At 43.8% G+C, this 20,088-nt stretch overlaps 1 protein-coding gene across 2 annotated transcripts in view; it reads left to right on the forward strand.

Moving 5' to 3' along the window:
• Positions 1 to 11,587, forward strand: part of LATS2 (large tumor suppressor kinase 2) — a 51,023-nt gene extending 39,436 nt beyond the window's left edge. Inside the window, exons 4-9 of one of the 2 annotated variants that reach the window (XR_010387310.1) lie at positions 1,275 to 2,812; positions 5,378 to 5,960; positions 6,568 to 6,750; positions 8,039 to 8,145; positions 8,871 to 10,595; positions 10,663 to 11,587. Coding sequence is in view for 1 of the 2 variants with exons in the window: in XM_026108890.2 (XP_025964675.2) it covers positions 1,275 to 2,812; positions 5,378 to 5,960; positions 6,568 to 6,750; positions 8,039 to 8,145; positions 8,871 to 9,365 (2,906 nt within the window). In the remaining variant the exon portion in view is untranslated. Of the gene's footprint in view, positions 1 to 1,274; positions 2,813 to 5,377; positions 5,961 to 6,567; positions 6,751 to 8,038; positions 8,146 to 8,870 lie in introns of both variants that reach the window. The other variant, XM_026108890.2, reaches the window with a different exon arrangement.
• The last annotated feature ends 8,501 nt before the right edge of the window (positions 11,588 to 20,088 follow it).

The following is a 20,088-nucleotide window of genomic DNA, read 5'->3' on the forward strand; positions in this document are numbered from 1 at the left end:
TGCAGATTGTAGTCTTCACTTCAAGGAACAGTGATTATCTGTCCAATTTGATTACATTTCAAAAACGGTTTCTGACATTGTTCCTTAGTGTGCGGGCAGCTGCTTCGGTGTGTAGAGATGGTACATAGACCTGTCTTAATGATGTGCATGTCCCTGCATGTCTGTATATAGCAGAGCTTGTGTGTATGCAGGTGGGTAGTGCACAGGTGTGCTTACGTATGCTGCCATACTTACGTTATCTGGCCAAACTGGGACATGTTGTAATGCAAATAATTGGAAAAGCTCGCAACCCACTATGCAAACCTGTTAGCACAATATGACTATCTTGCAGACCTTATGAAGTCAAGGTTTTAAAAGGTAATTGTTTAGGCATAAGTAGGCCAAGTCCTGATGATTTGTGATAGCTGAAGAACCAGAGGGGGGGAACAAAAAAATGGGGACTGCACAGAGTCTTCCATTGTATGTTTAGCACAGCCAGCACTAAACACCTGCTAAATACACCTGCGATTTGTCCACAGATCAAAGAACTCATCAAAAGTGCCATTAACGCTTCCAGTGTAGGAGTGTTACTCACTCTGCGCATTCTTCAAGCCAAGATTAACATGTTGACACTCTGAAAGATTTGCCTCCCAAGTAGAAGGAAGATGAGTAATATGAGGGGATGCTCAGTGTCCCACACCTTGGAAAGAGGACAGGATAAGGTGCAGGATGCCTTTGCTGTAAATGAAGGGGAGAGATACAAGGATTTCTGAGAACGGTGGAACAGAGAATTGTGAACAGTGAGATCACTGTACAGAAGATATATAGTATGTGACCTCCTGGTAGCTTGTAATAGTGGTGACTTTAAATTGTATTGACACTCCTTTAGGGAGCTTTTTTTCCCTCCCATTGGTGCAGTGCTTTACCCCCTGCTCTGTGCTTAATGACTGCTAACGCTGGTCCACCTTTTCCAGCTTTTAAACCCAGGCTGTAGTATAATCTGATGATTTCATAATTAAGGAATTTGTGCTTCTATTTTCATTATTTGGTAGAACTCCCCAATGATTCCTGGCATGAAGAGTACTGTGGGCCAGTAGCTTGTTATCAGTAGTAATACTTGGCACTCATCACTTCAAATGTTCATGGTGCTTAATTTAGGTTTTGCAGGATTTTTTTATAACCCATACTCCCTACGTAGTATATGTGTGTATATAATGTGCAGATGGATGAGTAATATAACGTAGTTGGTTCACCTGAATTGTTTCCTAACATTCTTCTGTGTTCTTTCTATAAAGGAAAGGGTATTGTGCCAAATAATGTAACCCGCAGGCCAAGCTTTGAAGGATCAAATGAATCTTTTCCGTCCTACCATCAGATCAGTAATGCAGCCTATGAAGGGACAGGCTTTGGAGCAGAAGGTGCGAATATGCTTACTGACGTTCCAAGGCCATACATGGACTATTTAATCTCTGCTTCGCAGTCTACGGCCATGAATGCTCCCATACAGAGACCATCCGGAGTAGGCACTCACAGCACACCAACAAGCCATCAGCAGAAAACATACTCTGCAAATATCGAATCTTCTGTGATTAATTATCCAGTGGCTAATCACAGCAGCCAAGCCTTGCAGCTGCAGGCCTCCCATGGCTCCAACAGCCCACATTACAGTAGGCAGCATATGATGGTGCAGGGGGAACCTATGGGGTATGGTGTTCAGCGGAGTCCATCCTTCCAAAACAAGATGCAGCAGGAGGGAGGATATGCTAATCTCCCAAATAAAGGGGCGGTTGTTCAAAATAACTCTGGTCATGCATTTCAGCAGGCACCAGCAAGCCTGTATATATCACATTCTCACCACAAACAGACAAGCCCTTCCTCTCATCAAATGCATGTGATATCCAGAGGTCCAGCATTTGCTAATGATTTTTCAGACAGTCCACCACAGAATCTGTTAACTCCATCTAGAAATAGCCTAAACATGGACCTCTATGACATGAATAATCCTCAAGTTCAGCAGTGGCAGGCAGCAACACCATCACGCCGGGATTCTTTGCAAAACCCAGGAATAGAAACATCTCCACGGCAACATGTATCCTTCAGACCAGATGCCACAGTGCCAAGCAGAACAAACTCCTTCAACAACCACCAGCAACAGCCACAAGTGACTGTATCTATAAGACAGGTTCCTCCAGGCAAGCCCGATCCTTCAATTACATCTCCAAATACCATCACGGCAGTCACATCTGCGCATATTCTCCAGCCAGTGAAGAGCATGCGAGTGATGAGACCTGAACCTCAGACTGCAGTAGGACCTTCCCATCCTGGCTGGTTACCTGCACAGGCACCAGCTGTGGACGGCTTAGAGATCATTGAGCAGCATGTCCCACCTGTTGGAGCAGCTAATGCCTACCAACTAGATGTGGATTACAGTAATCAGGAACTGCGGTGTCCACCACCACCATATCCCAAGCATTTGTTACTTCCCAGTAGCTCTGAGCAGTTTGATATCAACTGCTTATGCATGGGTGTAGAGCAGACTCTCCGTGTAGTCTCCAATTCAACGTGCAATAAGGTTGAGGAGAACTGTGAGCGAAATGACAAAAGCAGCAAGAACACCAAAGCTGACAAACCAGGCAAGGATAAAAAGCAGATTCAGACATCTCCAGTGCCTGTGCGAAAAAATGGCAAAGATGAGGAAAAGCGAGAATCACGGATTAAGAGTTACTCACCATTTGCCTTCAAGTTCTACATGGAGCAACATGTAGAAAACGTCATAAAGACCTACCAGCAAAAAATTAACAGAAGATTACAATTGGAGCAAGAAATGGCTAAAGTAATTTTTGTTTTGTTATAATGAAAGCTGATGGGGTCAAATTGATTATTACTATTTTTAGTCATCCTAAAAGTTTCTAAGGGAAGGCTCCCCTGAACTAATAGGTGCACAGCACCTCCCTTTATCAGGCTATTTTCACTTAGAAGGCTGGATGCAGATTTTGGAGGCTGTTTGAGGCGGTTTGAGGAGCCTGAGAAATGGAGTAATATATCTTCATACCAAAAAAGTTAAACAAAGCAAAAAGCCTCATAGTAGGAAAGTATTGGGTTTGCTTAGGCAAGAACTCAGAAGGCAAGTCTGGGGCCAAAGTAACACTGGCAACACTTCTGCAGCCCTTGCAAAACTCTGAAAAACATTTTCTTTTTTTCCAGTTCTTTCTATCAGTTCCATGTTAGCAATGCACTCCTTCACCAAAACCCTGGTTTAATTTGGCAGCCAACTCACTGTGCCATCTTTTTAGATGAATATGGATAAATGAATTCAGATAATCTTATCTCAGCCAGCTTGAAATGATCTTGGAACCCTTGCTGGAACTTGGTCTAGAAGTTGGTCTTAGTGAGGTGCACTTTGAGCGAGAGCTTCTTTCATGCCTGATTGTAGCTCTTAAACCTAAACTGATTCACTGATAAGGCTGCTGAAAACAAAACTACCAAGTTCTGATGATTGCTGTGGTAGTTTTGTTTTTAATGTGAAATTTTTTTTTTCCCAAATATGACTAGGACAGGACTAGTCTCCTTTTGTATTTAAGGATAAACTCTAAGGGAAGCTATTATTATTGCATGGATATTGCATGGATAATAATTAAATACCAAATCTTCTCTAGCACAGTTGATTTCCAGAAGCAATTAATGTGATGCTCACCTTGCTGTGGAATACTCAATGGTTTGTTTGTTGAAGTTAAAATTAAACAAATATGCTTCTAAAATCTGTTGAAAGGTCAGCAATTTAGTTACAGTTAATAGTTTATCCTCATTGCACATACAGATTATGTTGCATTGCTTGGATTTAGTGAATATTTTCTTGAGATGGAGATAGTCAGGGAATGATCTCTAGAGAAGTAAATCAGCAATGAATTGCATTAGTTCTCTTTTCTGGCTCTTCAGCTTTCCTTCACTTCATAATTCAGAGACGATTCAAGTATAAACAAAAACAATTCCTTCCCTTAGCAACCTCATCACTAGCTGGAGTAACACTCAGGAGATTTTGAATGAACTCAGGAGATTTTGGCTATCTGAATATCCCATCATTCTGGAATTAACCAAGAACACTAGTTATTTTCCCTTAAAACTATAAACGCTTCCTTTATCACTGATTGATGCACTCTCCTTACATTTTAAAAAATGTGACTTTTTTTGATTTGGCTTTTGCTTTCAGTCTGAAAATTCATCCTACCTGTTCTGCAGGTTTTCTCAGACCTCCTCAATCCTTCTTTATTCATCCGGAGTTCTTTTTTTTTTAACTATGGGGATCTCACTGCATACTCTGACTGCCCCCACATTCATCTTTAAAAGGCCTAGACTATAGATGTGAAATTAAAAAATCGATCTAAGGAGCAGCTCTGTAGGCGTATGCTTGAGCCTCTAGCCTGCTCAAGGGCAGTTCAAGGGCAATTCAGCTCAAGGGCCTCCGCTGGTGGAGGCCAGCAGTGGCTTTTGGGAGAGGGGATGGCTAAAGACGACAGTGTGCAGATGTCATCCTGAAGGAGGAAAAGCCCATCTGGATGCTTCATCTCCTCTCCTTTCCCAAGAAGTCTCTTGTGCAGCCATGTGAAATGTTACTTGTGGTTAGTTTTAGGCTCTGGGGGGACAAGAGGTGGCTGGACAAGTCAGCTTTGTCAGAGGTTAGATGCAGAAGGGAAATAGTACCTTTAAAGGGGACATAGATCTGGGCTGCAGTGGCTGGGGGAAGGCCAGAGCTGAGGATTATATGTATGTATTTTAGGATGGAGAAAGGAGAAGTTTTATTGAAAAGAAGATCAGGAGAATCTAGAAAGCTTTAGAGTGGAGGCTGTGTATGACAGAGGAAGAGAAATGGCTTCTGAAGAAGAGGGTTCCCAAGATACTTAGGAATGTGCAGTTCAAAAACAGCTCCTTAACTGCCACACAAAAGCCAACAGCCAGCCAACATAACTAGTGTTAGAGTGAGTTGCCCTGGAGAACCATCAGTTAATAAAGTGGGCTGCTGCATCTAGATTTACGTTTCTGTTTAATTTAAGCTGTACTGCGACGTACATGCATACAATGGATTGCAGTGGCAACGTGCACATTTGAAAGATGCAATCAAATCCCATGATCAGGTTTGTTCTGTTTTACTCTTCTCCCTGCCCCATGCCTCTTGACCAATCTCACATATAGCAAATTCAGGTAACAAGCTAGTTGCAGGGAATCTGCAGGTATTTCAGAAGTACCTCTACAGACAGAAGGGAGAGTATATCTCATATGAATATAGCTTTTCTGGTTCTTGGCTAATTTTTTGTAGTAATGTGCTTTGGAAATGCTAGTTTATTGTTCTCATGCTATGAATATAACAGTACTAGCTCTTGTGGTTTGTTTTTACCTTATAAAGGCTGGCCTTTGTGAAGCAGAACAGGAACAAATGAGGAAAATTCTCTACCAAAAGGAGTCCAACTACAACAGACTTAAAAGGGCCAAAATGGACAAATCTATGTTTGTGAAAATCAAGACCCTAGGTATTGGCGCGTTTGGAGAAGTATGCCTGGCCTGCAAAGTGGATACCCATGCCCTGTATGCCATGAAAACCCTGCGAAAGAAAGATGTACTAAACCGGAACCAGGTGGCTCATGTCAAAGCGGAAAGGGATATACTTGCTGAGGCAGACAATGAGTGGGTGGTTAAACTCTATTATTCCTTCCAAGATAAAGAGAACTTGTACTTTGTGATGGACTACATCCCTGGTGGGGACATGATGAGTCTGCTGATTCGGATGGAGGTCTTTCCAGAGCGTCTGGCCAGATTTTATATCGCTGAGCTCACTTTGGCTATAGAGAGTGTACACAAAATGGGATTTATTCACAGAGACATCAAGCCTGACAACATTCTGATAGACCTGGATGGGCATATCAAACTGACTGACTTTGGACTGTGTACTGGATTCAGGTGGACTCACAATTCAAAATACTATCAGAAAGGTAGTGTTTGGGGGCTTTATTTGTGGTGGTGTTGCATTACTTGGTGTTGAAACAAAGTGTGGCAGAAATGTTTGATTTTGGAAAAGAGAGGTAGTGTGTGTCCGTTGGTCTGTCTTTCATTGACTCATTCAATTAGTTTGTTTCTGGTCCTTTATTTCCAATACTGTTTAATTCCAATACTGTTCATTTAGCTGACTGATGCAGGAGCAGCAGTTTTTCAGTTCATACTTGTTTGGAGGGTCTCTGTGATGGTGAAAGAACTCAATTGCAGGTTTAAAGTAATCCTGGCACCTCCTGTGCATGCCATTGAGGAGTATTGGAGTGTATTGACAAAAAGGCCATAAAGAATTGGTATAACTAATCTAAACATATACTGTTGCTCTGTATCTTCCTTATGGGAGTATGCTTCCCTGTGCTGAGACAGACACATTTTGCTGCTTATGGAAAATCAATTGTGAAGGGGAAGGAGGAAGTAGATGCCTTGGGTTTGAAGTTTAAATGTTATTTGGTGAAAGCAGAAGATGACAGAATTAGATCTAGATAAATGTTTCTCTTTGTTTGGTGTGTTTTATAACTATGAATGTAAACTTTCTCTCCCTTTTGAAAGGGAGCCATATCAGACAAGACAGCATGGAGCCCAGTGATCTTTGGGATGATGCATCCAACTGTAGATGTGGAGATAGGCTGAAGACATTGGAACAAAGAGCTAAGAAGCAGCATCAGAGATGCCTCGCCCACTCGTTAGTTGGAACTCCTAATTATATTGCTCCTGAAGTCCTGCTTCGTAAAGGTAGATGACCTGTGTTTTTCTCCTGTTTAAATGAACACTGACACTTTGAAATACTTTTTTTTTGCCTTAAATAAGATCACTGCTTTGGAAAGTTGTCATTCTGTAGTCCACAGACAATTCAGATTAAGGAGAACAAATTTCTCTACATGCTCTGCTTAATAATATCAGCGTTGCTGACATTGAGGGTGGTGGTGCTGCTGCTGTGTGCTCTTCGCTTTGAAGCTTTGAATGAGACTGCTATTAAATGTGTCAGATGATGTTGGCAGTGGTATTTCTCAAATATAAAGCAGATAATCTGTGCTCGTGAAATATGACTCTGACCACTAGTGAGTTTACAAAGGCCAGTGAATAGCCAACTGATGGTTCTGAATGAGTGATTCACACAAGCCGCTTAAATGTGGATGATGTCAACATGTGGAAACGTCTCCTCCAGATTCCCAGCCAGAATCTGAGGGAAACTCAACAAGTAGTCTTTCACAATTTACAGTGGACACCCTGCATTCAGCAGCTCAACTTGGGGAATTTAGACAGTACTGGGTGGCTGTCTCTGCAGAACAGACACGATCACTGAATCTTGTAGTGAGGAGATCAGATGCTCAGAGTTGTCTGCAAGCCTTGTCCTAAGTCCTCTGGACTCTTCCTGAGTTCAGGAGATTTCAGATTATACCCAGATCATCTGATGACACAAATCTCCATTGAAATCAGTGTTTAAGTCTTCCAGTACTTGTGTAGATTTCAAACATATACCTTATTTGTCTTGTCTCAGCAATTAAGTGGTTGAAGTTGTTCCTCTGCATGGAACTTGCTCAGAAAGTCTTCTGTGGCTTTCTTCTGTTTCTAAAGCCAGACTTTGTCCTTGAGCAGTGTTTCAAACCCTTGTTGTCACCTCCACCAGACCGGGGGGTACATCAGTCAGCAAGCCTTTTTGCTATTCTTTGAGGGCCAGGTTGTGCTGTGTAGCAATGCAGCTGTGAAACATTGTGAGAAAACTTTACTCTTTCCAGTTATGTGATTTCCTCGCTCACTTTCGTTGTGAATTAAATATATTCAGAGTGATTCCTGGACACTGGAATTAGATCTTCACTAAGAGCAGTAGAATTTAGGTCAGCAAGCAGAAGATGCTTTTTGATGAAGATGAATTGCAAGTCCTTTATTTTAGGTCACAAATTGTTTGAGAAAAGACAGAAACCTGTGCCCTGTGTTTTGATATTTAATTGCAAGAAGAAACAATAGCTCTATACATGCTCTCCTTGGTTAGTGGACGACAACCTTTTCACTTGCCTTTCAGGATACACTCAACTTTGTGACTGGTGGAGTGTTGGTGTGATCCTCTTTGAGATGCTAGTGGGGCAGCCTCCTTTTCTGGCTCCTACACCCACAGAAACCCAGCTGAAGGTAAGTTGAAGCAAAATTCCAGTCTCTAATAGGGAAATGTTAACCTTTTCCCTTCCCTTCTCATACGCACAGACCCATCCCTATTTGTTTTACTAGAGTAAGATGTAGTGGTTACAAGGCCTGATTTTTCCTAGTTCTGTTCCTTTCCTATTCAGTGAAGATTTTGAAAGTCAAATCAGAGCTGACATGTCCAACAGCACAGAGAGATATTAGCTTTATGAATCTTCTCAGCACAATTCCATTTTGTTAAGCACAAGGTCATCCATCTAACTTCTTTAAGGTGCCCATCAGATTTGAGTAACCTGATATATCAGCAATAATCTCAGTTGGCAATGTGAGTGTTTCAAAGTCAAGCAATAGTTTTTTATTAGAAAGAATGTATATCGTCCACTTTTCCTAGTATACATTTTCAAGACTAAATGAAATCATATCAGTAATTCTTAAACTGAATGTGTTCTCAAATCTGGCCATGGTAGCATTCAAGAGGGAATTAGCACTTTTTCAATGGATTTTCTTCTTTTATCCCTTATCCAGAAGTGTTTCTTGATTCACTAAAGACATCTGTTGACAGCTAATGCAATCTAATCATTGGATTCTTGAACCTCTAAAATAAATATCCAGACTGTGAATTGACTAGTTATGTGTATACTGTAGCATTAGTGTTGATAATCAGAAAAACTCCATTCTGAGAATTAGAAGTTATGTAATATCTTTTTCATCTTCAGGTGATAAATTGGGAAAGCACACTGCACATTCCCTCCCAGATCAAGCTAAGCTCTGAGGCAACTGATCTCATCACAAAACTCTGCTGTGCTGCTGAGGACAGACTTGGAAGAAATGGAGCAGATGATATTAAGGCTCATTCTTTCTTTCACTCTATGGACTTCTCTACTGATATCCGTAGGCAGCCAGCTCCCTATGTTCCAAAGATCAGCCATCCAATGGACACTTCAAACTTCGATCCGGTTGAAGAAGAAAGTCCTTGGAATGACACTAGTGGTGATAGTACCAGGACATGGGATCCATTAGCCTCTTCCAATAGCAAACACACAGAACATGCCTTCTACGAATTTACTTTCCGGAGGTTCTTTGATGACAACGGGTATCCGTTCAGATACCCCAAACCTTCTGGAATGGAAGTTGGCCAGTCTGAGAAATCTGATGTGGAAGACAAAGATGTGGTGGATCAGACTGGAGCTTGTCAGCCTGTATATGTGTAAATTATTGTATAGAGTACTCCAGATAATTCTAATCTCAAATCCAGAAGGGCCTTTAACTGATCCTTTAGGAGCTGTTCCTGCAACCCTTGCTCAGGTGTGCCTTCAGCTGAGGCTGAAATCATCCTGGGGAGTTAAAAGTTTGCAGGGCCAGGTCCTAAAAATGGCACTCTTGAAAGTTCAGGTCAGTTTTACTGTAAATAACTGTTGATAATTACACTTGAAATCCTGGTCTTCACCAAAATCTGTAAGGCCAGCAGTCTATCCTTTCTAGGCCTATTTTTGTTTGAGGTCAGCTTCCCCCTACTCTGATTAACATATACAAACTTCCGCAACTGTCAGCATTATTTTTTAAATGAATAAAGAGCACTTATATTTTGTTTATAGCAGGGGATTTTTTCCTACTAAATTATAGGGATTAACTTTGACAAATCATGCTGCTGTTCTTCTTTTCTACATTTTTATTTTATCCATAGCACTTATTTCACATTTAGGAAAATGCATAAAGCTGAAGAACATGTGATGAGAGGTCTCTGTGCAATAATGTAAGAAAGAAAAAAAGAAAAAAGAAAACTCTGCTCTCTGATTTTCTAAATTTACTGATGCTATTGTATTCGCACCATGTTTTTTGTTATTATGTGTATTTTCCACATTTCAAAATTGTGACATAACCTTAAAGCTGCTTTATTTCCTTCTGCTTATTGGAGTGTAATAGAAAGTGTGAGCAAGTGACAATTTGGGTGTGATTTCATTGTCTAGTGTGTGAAGAATGTTGCATGAGCAGTGTTTTTCTATTTGAAATGGCCTTTTCTTGCCATTCACAGGCAGGTCCTGTGGATCCATTTTTACTAAGGGTCTAAAATTAGACCATTTTAAACAGTGTGTTGATAATGTATTGTGTGGATGGTTTCTTCTTATGATTGTATCCGATATTAATTTTGTAAAACAGATTGCAAAGGTTATAATTGAATAGTGATTTTGTGGTCTGATGTAATAGATCATTTTAGTAAACGCGTATCATCGGCACACACGTTTCCCCACCAAGGATCAATAGCAAGACAATTACTACAAGGCTAATTTGTGGCAGCAGTTTAGATCTGGCTCATTCACATAGCGTACAGCACAGCGTTCATTGTTCAATATTATCGGTAATGCAGAGCACCTATACTAACATATGTAGCTCAGCATCTTCAAAACAGATTGTCTGAAACTGCGCCCCTATAGCCTACTGAGGTCCTAAGTGAGATGAGACTGGTTTTATAAATGATGTCGAGTGCATGCAGCTCTATTGGCTTCTGAGGTCCTAAGTGAGATGAGACTGGTTTTATAAATGATGTCGAGTGCATGCAGCTCTATTGGCTTCTGTGCAACCAGGAGGCACTTGGCTTTTCTAAACACACGTCCCTGTACATGACTGACTGGGTATCCATTGAGGATCCCAATGTTTTAGGCACTGACATCTGAAAATGTTGGCATTGCTCAAAAGTTATTCTGTCCTGTTGTCTCTTTTGATTAAAATGTTGCTGTGATGGAGCACGATAGTCCTTCATTTCTGTCAAATTATAGGTGTACTTTGAAATATCAGTTCTTAACTGTGTTGAAATATGCATTTTTCTTGTATGTATAAGTGAAAATTATTCAAGGTGATATCAAAATACTAAAGATAATTAAGCCATACATATTTGCATATATATTATATATAACTAAATAAGTAAACACACACAAAAATCCTTAATTCAGATTAGTGTAACAGTCCTATTTAAAGTGATTGACATAATAACATTTGAGGAGAACACTCCTTTAATGTGTTTTTGCTTTATTTTATTTTTAAATCTGGAGCTTCATTATTTTTTCCATATATTATTCCACGTATTATTCCTTAATGTTTTAGCATATCGTATCCTATCCATTGTTTAGATATCTAAGCAACAACATATAAATTCATCAGCCTAAACTAAACAAAAATGATTGTGTATTTGTTTACATTTGTATGAAAGGAATGTTCTGAGGTATGCAGTGCTTGTGTTGTGACAGTTCATGTAAGATTCAGTATTACTGCTTTTTTATATAGTAATGCCATTTTTGTTATTTACATCTATCTGACATTCTTTCATGTGGTAGGTTCTTTCTCAGGAACTCAATTTAACTGTTATTTATTGATATATCATTGCCTTTGAAAGCTTCTACTGGCACAATTTATTAAAAATCTGAATCGAAATCTAAAATGCATTACGTGTTCTTGAAAAGCATGATCCCTGCCTCTCTAAGGGGTTTGTTTGTAATGTTAATGGTAGGTTTGAGTTGTAAGCATGAGGCCCAAACCTTCTCTCTCTCCCATCATTTGGTGTAGGGTCTCTGGGTGCGTTAAGACGATTTCTTCTCTATGCTCGTGTGCCCTGAGAAGAAGGGGCAGGATTCCCAGTTAAAACTTACTGTGGTATGACAAAGTCCATAGATAGCACAAAATTCAACACAATCACTTTTTCAATCTGCCAGGGCAATTGCAAATAGGTGTCCACCTCTGGCTGTTGCCTCTGATACGTTTTTGAAGCATCAGCAGTTCACCTGCAAATACAGAGTCCTGGAGATGGAGCAAAACGAGAAACTAGCCCAGAAAGAAACAGGTGGTTCCACAATTAACACACCGTTCATTTAACATCTGTGCTGCAGAGGACAAAATCCAGCTCCCCTTTCACATAAAGAAGAACTGAGTTGGGAGATGAGTCTTTTCAACTTACATGACACTGTCTGTAGAAGGCTCACAACCTTCTTGCACATTTCAGGGGTAATCCTTCTTGCACATTTCAGGGGTAAATAGAAACTTGGGAGGAAATTTTAGGGCACTTGGCCAGGTAACCAATATGCCAGGTGCTGGGTCTGGCTCTAAGCATTCCCAGTTCTCCCAAACTTCGTACAAAAAACATACAATATTCTCTTTCAAGAAGTTGTGACAATGTAATGTTAGTTAAAAAGGCTCTTGCTTTTAAAAAAGAGCTCTTCATATATTTATTCCTGATTCAAAGTCAGGAGTCTGTTTGCAAGCGTTATTAGTAAGAGGTAACATTTGGGCTGCAATCCTGACTTCACAAAGTCAATGGTGAAACCTCCTGCTGATTTCGGTGAGACACGAATTTCATTCCTGGGTTTCAGCAAAGACACACGTGCACAGTAACAGCATTTCTTCTATGTACACCAGCCTAAACAATTTTCAGAAAGTTTAAGGGATTATGCTTTTCAGCATGGTAACTTCATACTGCGGCGTTGACAGCGTCACAGAAACAGAAAGGGCTTTTGCAGCCTTTCACATCTATATTCTTCAGTGTGGCCAAATTTGCCAAGAAGTAGCAACAATTCTTGATGAGCAATTTTATTCCTAATTCAATGCAAAAGAACTAGCAGTAGAAGTTATAAACAGGTACCTAGCTTGAATAACATGAAAGCTAAATGAGGGAGAAAAGCATTTGACTTTTAAATGGAAATGGAAGAATGAAATTAACTGTGCAGGAAGCAAGGCTCTAGCCTGTAACTTGATGGAAAATCACTCTCATAAACTTAAGAAAATTCTGTTCTCTTCCCTATAGCTGATGAGGTATGAAATAACTGCCCTAAAGCTTTCCTGGAGAAACTGCAATGAAAAAGGGAATTTAGAACATATAATTTGGTTCTATCCCAAAATACAGAAACACTGGCAGAAAATAGCAACTGTTACTAAAAATATTATTGGAATTAAAAGTATTAAATCTTTCCCACAGGAAATAATCTCAAGAATAGATAATGTAGGAATAGCAACCGTTAAAACACAAAAAATGCGTAAAAACGTTTTTCCTGGCAAAGAAATCTGCTGCAGCAAGAACATGGAAGTTGTGCCTTCCTCCGGTTCCTGCTCCGAGCAGTGAATGAGCAGTGACCGGCGTTCGGTAAAAACTGAGTCCTGGACTCATTCTTACCAAAACAAACGGAGGATCTGATCCGTAACGCTATGGTTGCCTTTCTCAAATGCAGCAGTAGCTCTAAGCCCAGCAGGGCGAAATGGAGCCTGGCGACACAGGCGGTGTGAATTCGGAAGGACCGACTGAGCCTTAGACTTAGGAACCCTCACAGTTTGGAAGGGGCCTTCATTTCCCTTCAGCAAGATGGAAAATAGCTGTGCCTGCACCTAGGAATTTTTAGATCCGTGAGGAAAACAAGCCTTTGTGGACTAGGCCTTGCATGAGGTTGAATATTTCTTAAATTTAAGTGGGGCTCAAAATAACGGGATCTAGGGCAAATCTCATTTCCAGGCCCTGATGCTCATGTCACCCATGCCCAGGGCGGCCGCTGGCATGCGGACCCCTCGGCTGGTTTAGGGAAGGGGGGTCAATGTATGAGGAGTCCACGTGGGTGAGGGGAAATAGCTGCTCTCTTAGATAACACGTGGCGTCCAGAAAAAGGACTTTAAAGATGGTCCAGCTCTGCAGCACCTCGCAGTGGGTACCCCAGAGGCAGCACGCGTGTATGTGCGCGTGTGACAAACCTTTGTGTCATCCCCTCCTGTTTGTCCTGTATTTTGGGGGAGCCCCCAGCACCCAGGCAGCTCTTCCGGGCAGCAGGGAGCCTGCACACACCACCGCAACCTGGGGCTCCCGCTGCTTGAGGCAGGCAGAGGCTGTGTTGCCGTCCAGCTCCCGCACCACCCACCCCCAAACTGTGCTAAAAGCAACCGGCACAACAGCTCACCTCGCTTCTGCCGGTTCGGCCAGCCAGGCACCACCAAGAAGCGCGCTGTGTGGCATAAAGCACTCACCACAGATGATATTTTACTTTTTCATCTACATTTCTGACTGTAGCTTTGAAGGCTGTATCAAGTGTAGCATAAACGTGCTTGTCACCTTTTCTTTTTTCTCCTACATGTGTTGGGCAGCCACCTTTATTTTATTTTTTTTGCTAGCGGTAAAGGTGTGTGTACACGCACCTGCAGGTACGCAGTAAATTGTAGCATACCCACGTCCAAATTCTCAATTCGTGTCCAAGTGCATTTGTCAGAGTAACAACTGGCTGCATGATGGTGCTTCTTGCCAAAGGGGTCGTGGACAGCTTTGGATCTGAGGAGGGAAATGCAGCTAGGCAAGCAGAGAGAGATCCCTAAGTCATTCAGGAAAGCGGGGGGTTGGCCGGAGTCTGGTAATATAAAGTCCATGGATGAAACGAGGGTGCCCGAGCTGAGCATCACGGCGGGGGGCCGCGTGTGGGGGCAGCCCCGGGGGCTGATTAGTCCTGCCGGCTTTCTGGTGGTTGCTTTCCATAGCTGTGCTCATTTATGGTCTTGGTTTAATAACTGCATCTTGTTTTACTCAGGCCAAAGGCAGTTTCAGAGCAGTTAGCCTCACTGAGAAGTTGCCTGATTTTGCTGAATGACATGTAATAGCGCCCACGAAAAGGGAAGAGGGGAACACAGGAGTTTTTAACGTGTATAACTTTGCAACTGGATCATCATCAGAAGGGCAAAGGTCCATTAGCAAACTGTTGTGACACGGGTGTTGTGGGCATTAGGCTACTCAAGCCTCAACTCGAGCTCAAAAGCCCCCAGTTGAGCTGTGCCGTGTCGGGAGAAACCCACCAGGACCCAGCGTCCCCCCGGCTGGGCTTCCAAGCAGCAGGGCTAGAGTGCCGTGAGGAGGCGTATGGACTTGTTGAGACTTCGGCCCACAGACCGTCTCCGGGCCCTTCTCAGCATTTTGCCACCGCTGAACTGAGTCTTGCACAACCCGAAGAAAATTCCTACCCCAAAGCGATTCTTTTCACAATATCTGAATTCGTGTCACCTCAGACAAATGATGCATCCACTGGCTGGGGTGACCGCCAGCGACCAGCCTCCAGCCAGCGCGTTTCGCGGGTGAGAAGCGCTGGCTTCATGGCAGAGCACCAGTGGCCACGGGAAAAGGAAAAAAACCCCTTTCACCTGTTGGCATCACACTTTTGCCGTATTTGGCTTCGCAGTGTGCACCTTGGCCCGGCTGCGCAGTCAGACCACTCTGCTGACTCACCGCAGGGCTTCGCCCCGAAGAGCTCAGTATCAGAGGAATTACTTAAACCAGAGCCAGTTTCTCCCTGAGGAGAGGGCGAGCTGCTCCGTCCGTTCCCAGGGAGCCGGCGGGGACGGCGTGTCTCCCCGGGGAGCTCCGGCCGGGTCACAGCAGACCGGGGCACAACGAGAGAGGCGAATTCAAATCAGTGCTTGCTTTTCCCAAAGAGAATGTTTTTCATAGGAAAATATTGGTGTGACAAAATGGAAATATTTCAGGGGGAACTCACTGGTTTATTTATAATTATCCTTGAAAAAAGGATAAAAATACTTGTTTCAAGAAAATCAAAGCAAAAACATGTAATATAAAGGCCAAGGCTCACGTATGTACTGCATGTGGCAAACTGTACTCAAAGTGATAAAAATGAAGATGAACTGCTGTGACTAGGTCATTTCGATGTTTCCAAAACTGATTTTGGAAATACAATTTCTTGGTAATTTCCAACTGTTTGTTCCAATTTAGGACTAAAGAATTTTTCTGTAATGTTCAATTTCCCACACAATAGGACTTGCCAATTTAAACTAGCTCTAAAAATAACAAAAGAGGTCAAACAAATCTGAGTCGTAACTGGAATAAAAATGAACTTGGTTGGCCATCTCATCTCCCATGCGACTCCGATGCCAGCAGTCATCTCCTCTTTTTAAATCTCATTCTTGCAGCGAGGGCTGTGAACGCGCGGTGGTGGCAGGAACGGCGGGGGGGCTGCGAGGGCACTGCCCCAGGGCCCGCGCCCGCCACCCCGGGGCGGAGGGGTGGCAGGCTCGCAGGGCAGGATGCGTGCGTGCATTCAGCGCAGGATATGTGCGTGCATATCAGTGCAGGATGGGTGCATGCACCTCAGTGCAATTGCAGCGCATTTCCTCACCTGGGGTCAGGCCGAGCTCTTGGATGCGCCCCAGAGCCGCTGGCACCTGTGGACGTGCCACGTCTTGCTGACGATACCCCTCCTGCAGAGGAGCAGAGCACGTTGCTGGGGAGCATCGCTTTGCAAAGTGCCAGCACTAGATAAGCAAGAGCCTATTTACCCAGGCTCTTAACTGAGCAATCGCTGCTGCTGCACACGCGCTTGGCTGTAGTTCATTGAAACGGTGTGGACTGCTGGTTTGTAAGTAGTTTTTTTCTGCTGTAATTACGCTCTGGGTAACGGCGGCCCGTGGAAGTGGCCGTACATTTGCAGCAACGCACACACATTTTGCCACTGCTGTTTCCAAGATAGACTGTAGCCCAGACCTGATTTACAGCTTTTCACAGTGCAACCTAAGAATATAGATGACAGGACAAGACACAGTGATGCAAAAGCATTTTGGGAGCGATACATTTAAGGCAGGCCAACCTATGGCCACGAGCAGAGGGGTGAGGGAATGAGCACGATGAAAGGGGATGGCTCCCACACGTGAAATATTGGCTGCAGCTATTTCAGCTCTGATCCCTGCTCGTAAAGCCTGTACCAGTAGGCTTGTATCCTCACCCATTAGGGCTAGCATCCCTCTATGTGGCGTTTTTGTTGGTGCGTTGGGCGTTTTTTCAGGCACTGCCCGAAACACAGCATCACCTGGCACTTCTCATTCCTCTCCGTGGCCATGGAGAGCAGCGCCCTGGTGTCCCCTCGCTGCAAACAAAGTCCAGGTAGGCACGGAAGCCAACAGCAGTCACGGCCAAATGTGCTTCACCAGCCAAAAACCCGGTTCCACCTTCCTGCCGGTCTTGAACTCAGTCCCGGGAAATAGCCCGGCCACAACCTCGAAGCATCATCACTCCGAGCCAGGGTGAACGGAAGCCGGCGCCCCCCCAGGCAGGCTGGTGGCGAAGAGGGTGCATCGCAGTGCTTGGCTCCCCGCGTTTGATGCTTGCCAAACTGAGTCCAACCCAAATTCAGGGTGAGAAATCTGGGGGCAAAGCGTGAAAGCAGTGATTGCCGGCTGCGGCGGCTGCCGGGGCAATTTGTACCAGCTGGTCCTGACCTGGGTGAGCCTGCGATGCAGTGTTGGAGGGTCCTGTGGCCCCAGGGGGAAAGTCACAGCCGGTGTGAAAAAGGACCAAGGAGTAAGTTGGAAAATGGTTCATCTGGAAAGGAAACGTCTCATTTTTTAGAAACTGAGAGCCAGCAGGGGAAATAAAGCACGGCTGCACTCAGCAGTGGACGAGCCAGCGCCAGCGGTGGCAGCTGAAATTCAGGGGACAGGGGGAAACTTTCCAAAGCAGGTTGCAGCTCCCTGGGAGGTTCTTGCTTTTCTAGTACGCCTCTGTTCACTTTGCAGTTAAATGGCTAACGAAGTGATTAACCACCTAGCTATTATGGAAAGTTTCCTCATTCCTTTATCAGGAATTTAAATGTCACTCTGTATTTTCTGAGTGTCAACATGCACAATCGGGCTCGACTTCCTTTTGAGAAATACCAATAAAATAACAGCGTCTATTGTCAGACCCTGGCACAGGTCCCAGTTATTGAGCTACTGAAACAATGTTTGCCATTGCTAAAAAATATTTTTTAATATAACATGAAATGGGCCATAGCAGTCTGACTGCTGCCCTCTTTTGGGTAGGACAGCTACTGCTCACTTCTGCCAGAGAGGCTCTGCACCTACATTACTAGTCTGCTGCATTATTTTTGCTGAGGGAGCACGGTGCTGGAGTGGTCTTTATACGCAGCACAGTGACCTGCAATATCCCAGACTCTTTTGCGTCTTTGTTTTCAAGTCACGATAGCTTCTCGGTGAAGAACTTCTTAAATCAGTGATAAATCCGTGTGTTCCTGCTCTTTTACTGCGGCCTCTGTGGGCAGTGAACAGCCCTGCGCTGTAGGACACTTCAGGTCACAAACTCATATTGTCAGCACGCGTTTTAGTTGCTCACAGATTAGCAAGGAGAATAGCACAGGTTTATCCAGCTCCCAAAGCCCGACTTTCCCCTGCCCTGGGAAGCCCAGACTTCATATGAATTTATATTAATATAAACATTTTGTGCTTATATTAAGACTCTTCCCCCTAGCGTCTGTATTTATTTTTAAAGCAAATAACAGCAGCTGAGTGGTCACGAGGGGGATACCAGGCTCTCCATAGCAGACATCAGCAGCTCTTCCAAGACAAGCAGCAGAAATGCAAAGGCAGAGGAAGGAGGTTTAAAGTCCAGGGAAAGGACATTAAAAAGTGCCTTGGCAAATCAGCTTCTAGCTTATTTTTAAATCTCGGGATATGAGTCAAAGGTGAAGCATTTCCCTTTGAGGCTGTACCTGGGGCAGCTAACTCATCAGCTCCGGGGAGAAGAAGCAAGAGGTGGCCAAGATGTGATCAGTAGAGACGTTTTGGGAAAGGCCTGTCGCTGGGTGACATGCTTTGGCTTCTCTTCGACCCTTGTTGTCAGTGGACAAACAGAATGAATTAGGGGAGATGCAGGGTTGGAAAAGGTGCTGCTGAGGGAGCCCGTGGCATCGCTGTTGTCGCAGAGGTCACACAAGATGCAAAGGCTTGTCACGGGGATTATTTTCCCTTCTCCACCACAGCTGTCCCGAGCTCACTCTTGAGCAGGCAGCTGAAAGATAGATGTCTCCTGCGTCACATTTTTGAAAGGAGTTGAAAACCCAGTTCCCAGAAGGCGCTCACATGCGTCTGGTTTCTTAGTTGCCTCTCGCCACCATTTAGGCAGCTCTCAGGTTTCTTTCTTCTGTACCTGAAGGCAAACGCTACTGAGCGTTTCGCAATGGTGTATATGCTTTTTTTGCAAGAGATGTTTGAGTAAGAGCTTGTACGCATATTTCAAAGGAGTGTCCCATTTAACGGGAAATAGAGTTGGCCCCTCTCTAACTCACTACTACCATTCATACAAAGTAAAACATCTTTACTGTGAGGAATTAGGAGTGCTTCTGCGGTATGATGGCCAGCAGTCTGACGAAGCGGGCAGTCCCAAGCTGGGTAGGACAAAATTTGTCCAGAAGAGGACGAGGCCAGCGCGAGCCGCTGTCCCACCCACCACCCGAGCTCTCCGGCCAGGAGGTGAACCGCCATCCTCCAGCGAAGGCACCCTTCCTGTTTGCTCACAAATTTTTAGGTGTTTGCTCTCCACACACAGTTGCCGATCCCTGGCCAGAAGTACCACATGAGTTGCAGCAGTGTTGCTCTTCTTCTCCTTACTAGACTTGGCTGGCTCAGGTGGCTCCCTTGGCACAGGGCTTTATTTATCATAAGCGTAGTAGAAGACACCTAACTCACCCTAGGAATTATTTCTGGGACCATGGACCTAGCCATGAAACCTTCGGCTATAGAATACAACCGACACCAAGACTTCAGGCACTGAAGTCCCTCTTGTTAATCTACTCTTAACTATCTTTAAAGCTAAGGTCTGGATGTCCTCCTCAAGCACTGGTGGCAATGAGAGCTGAGGGCACTCCGCGAGCTCTCAGCATTAAGCACTAACCTTAATAACTGCTGAGCTACATGGTCTCACTCCAGGAGTCAATGAGCAGAAAAATGTGCTGTAAACTCAGTTTAATCTTGCAAAATCAGTTTTCTGTGTCTGGGCTTCTCCGCGCCGCGTTCCCCGGGCTGTCTGCTCACAGACCATCCCGGCTACCGCCTCTGAGAAATTTATTGATAAGGTGATAACGTTTCATCCTGAATCTGATTACTTTAGAGCTCACCTAATCTCCACATAATTACAACCAAATAAAT

The sequence above is a fragment of the Dromaius novaehollandiae genome, chromosome 1, assembly GCF_036370855.1.
Source record: "Dromaius novaehollandiae isolate bDroNov1 chromosome 1, bDroNov1.hap1, whole genome shotgun sequence".
NCBI classification, from domain to species: Eukaryota; Metazoa; Chordata; class Aves; order Casuariiformes; family Dromaiidae; genus Dromaius; species Dromaius novaehollandiae.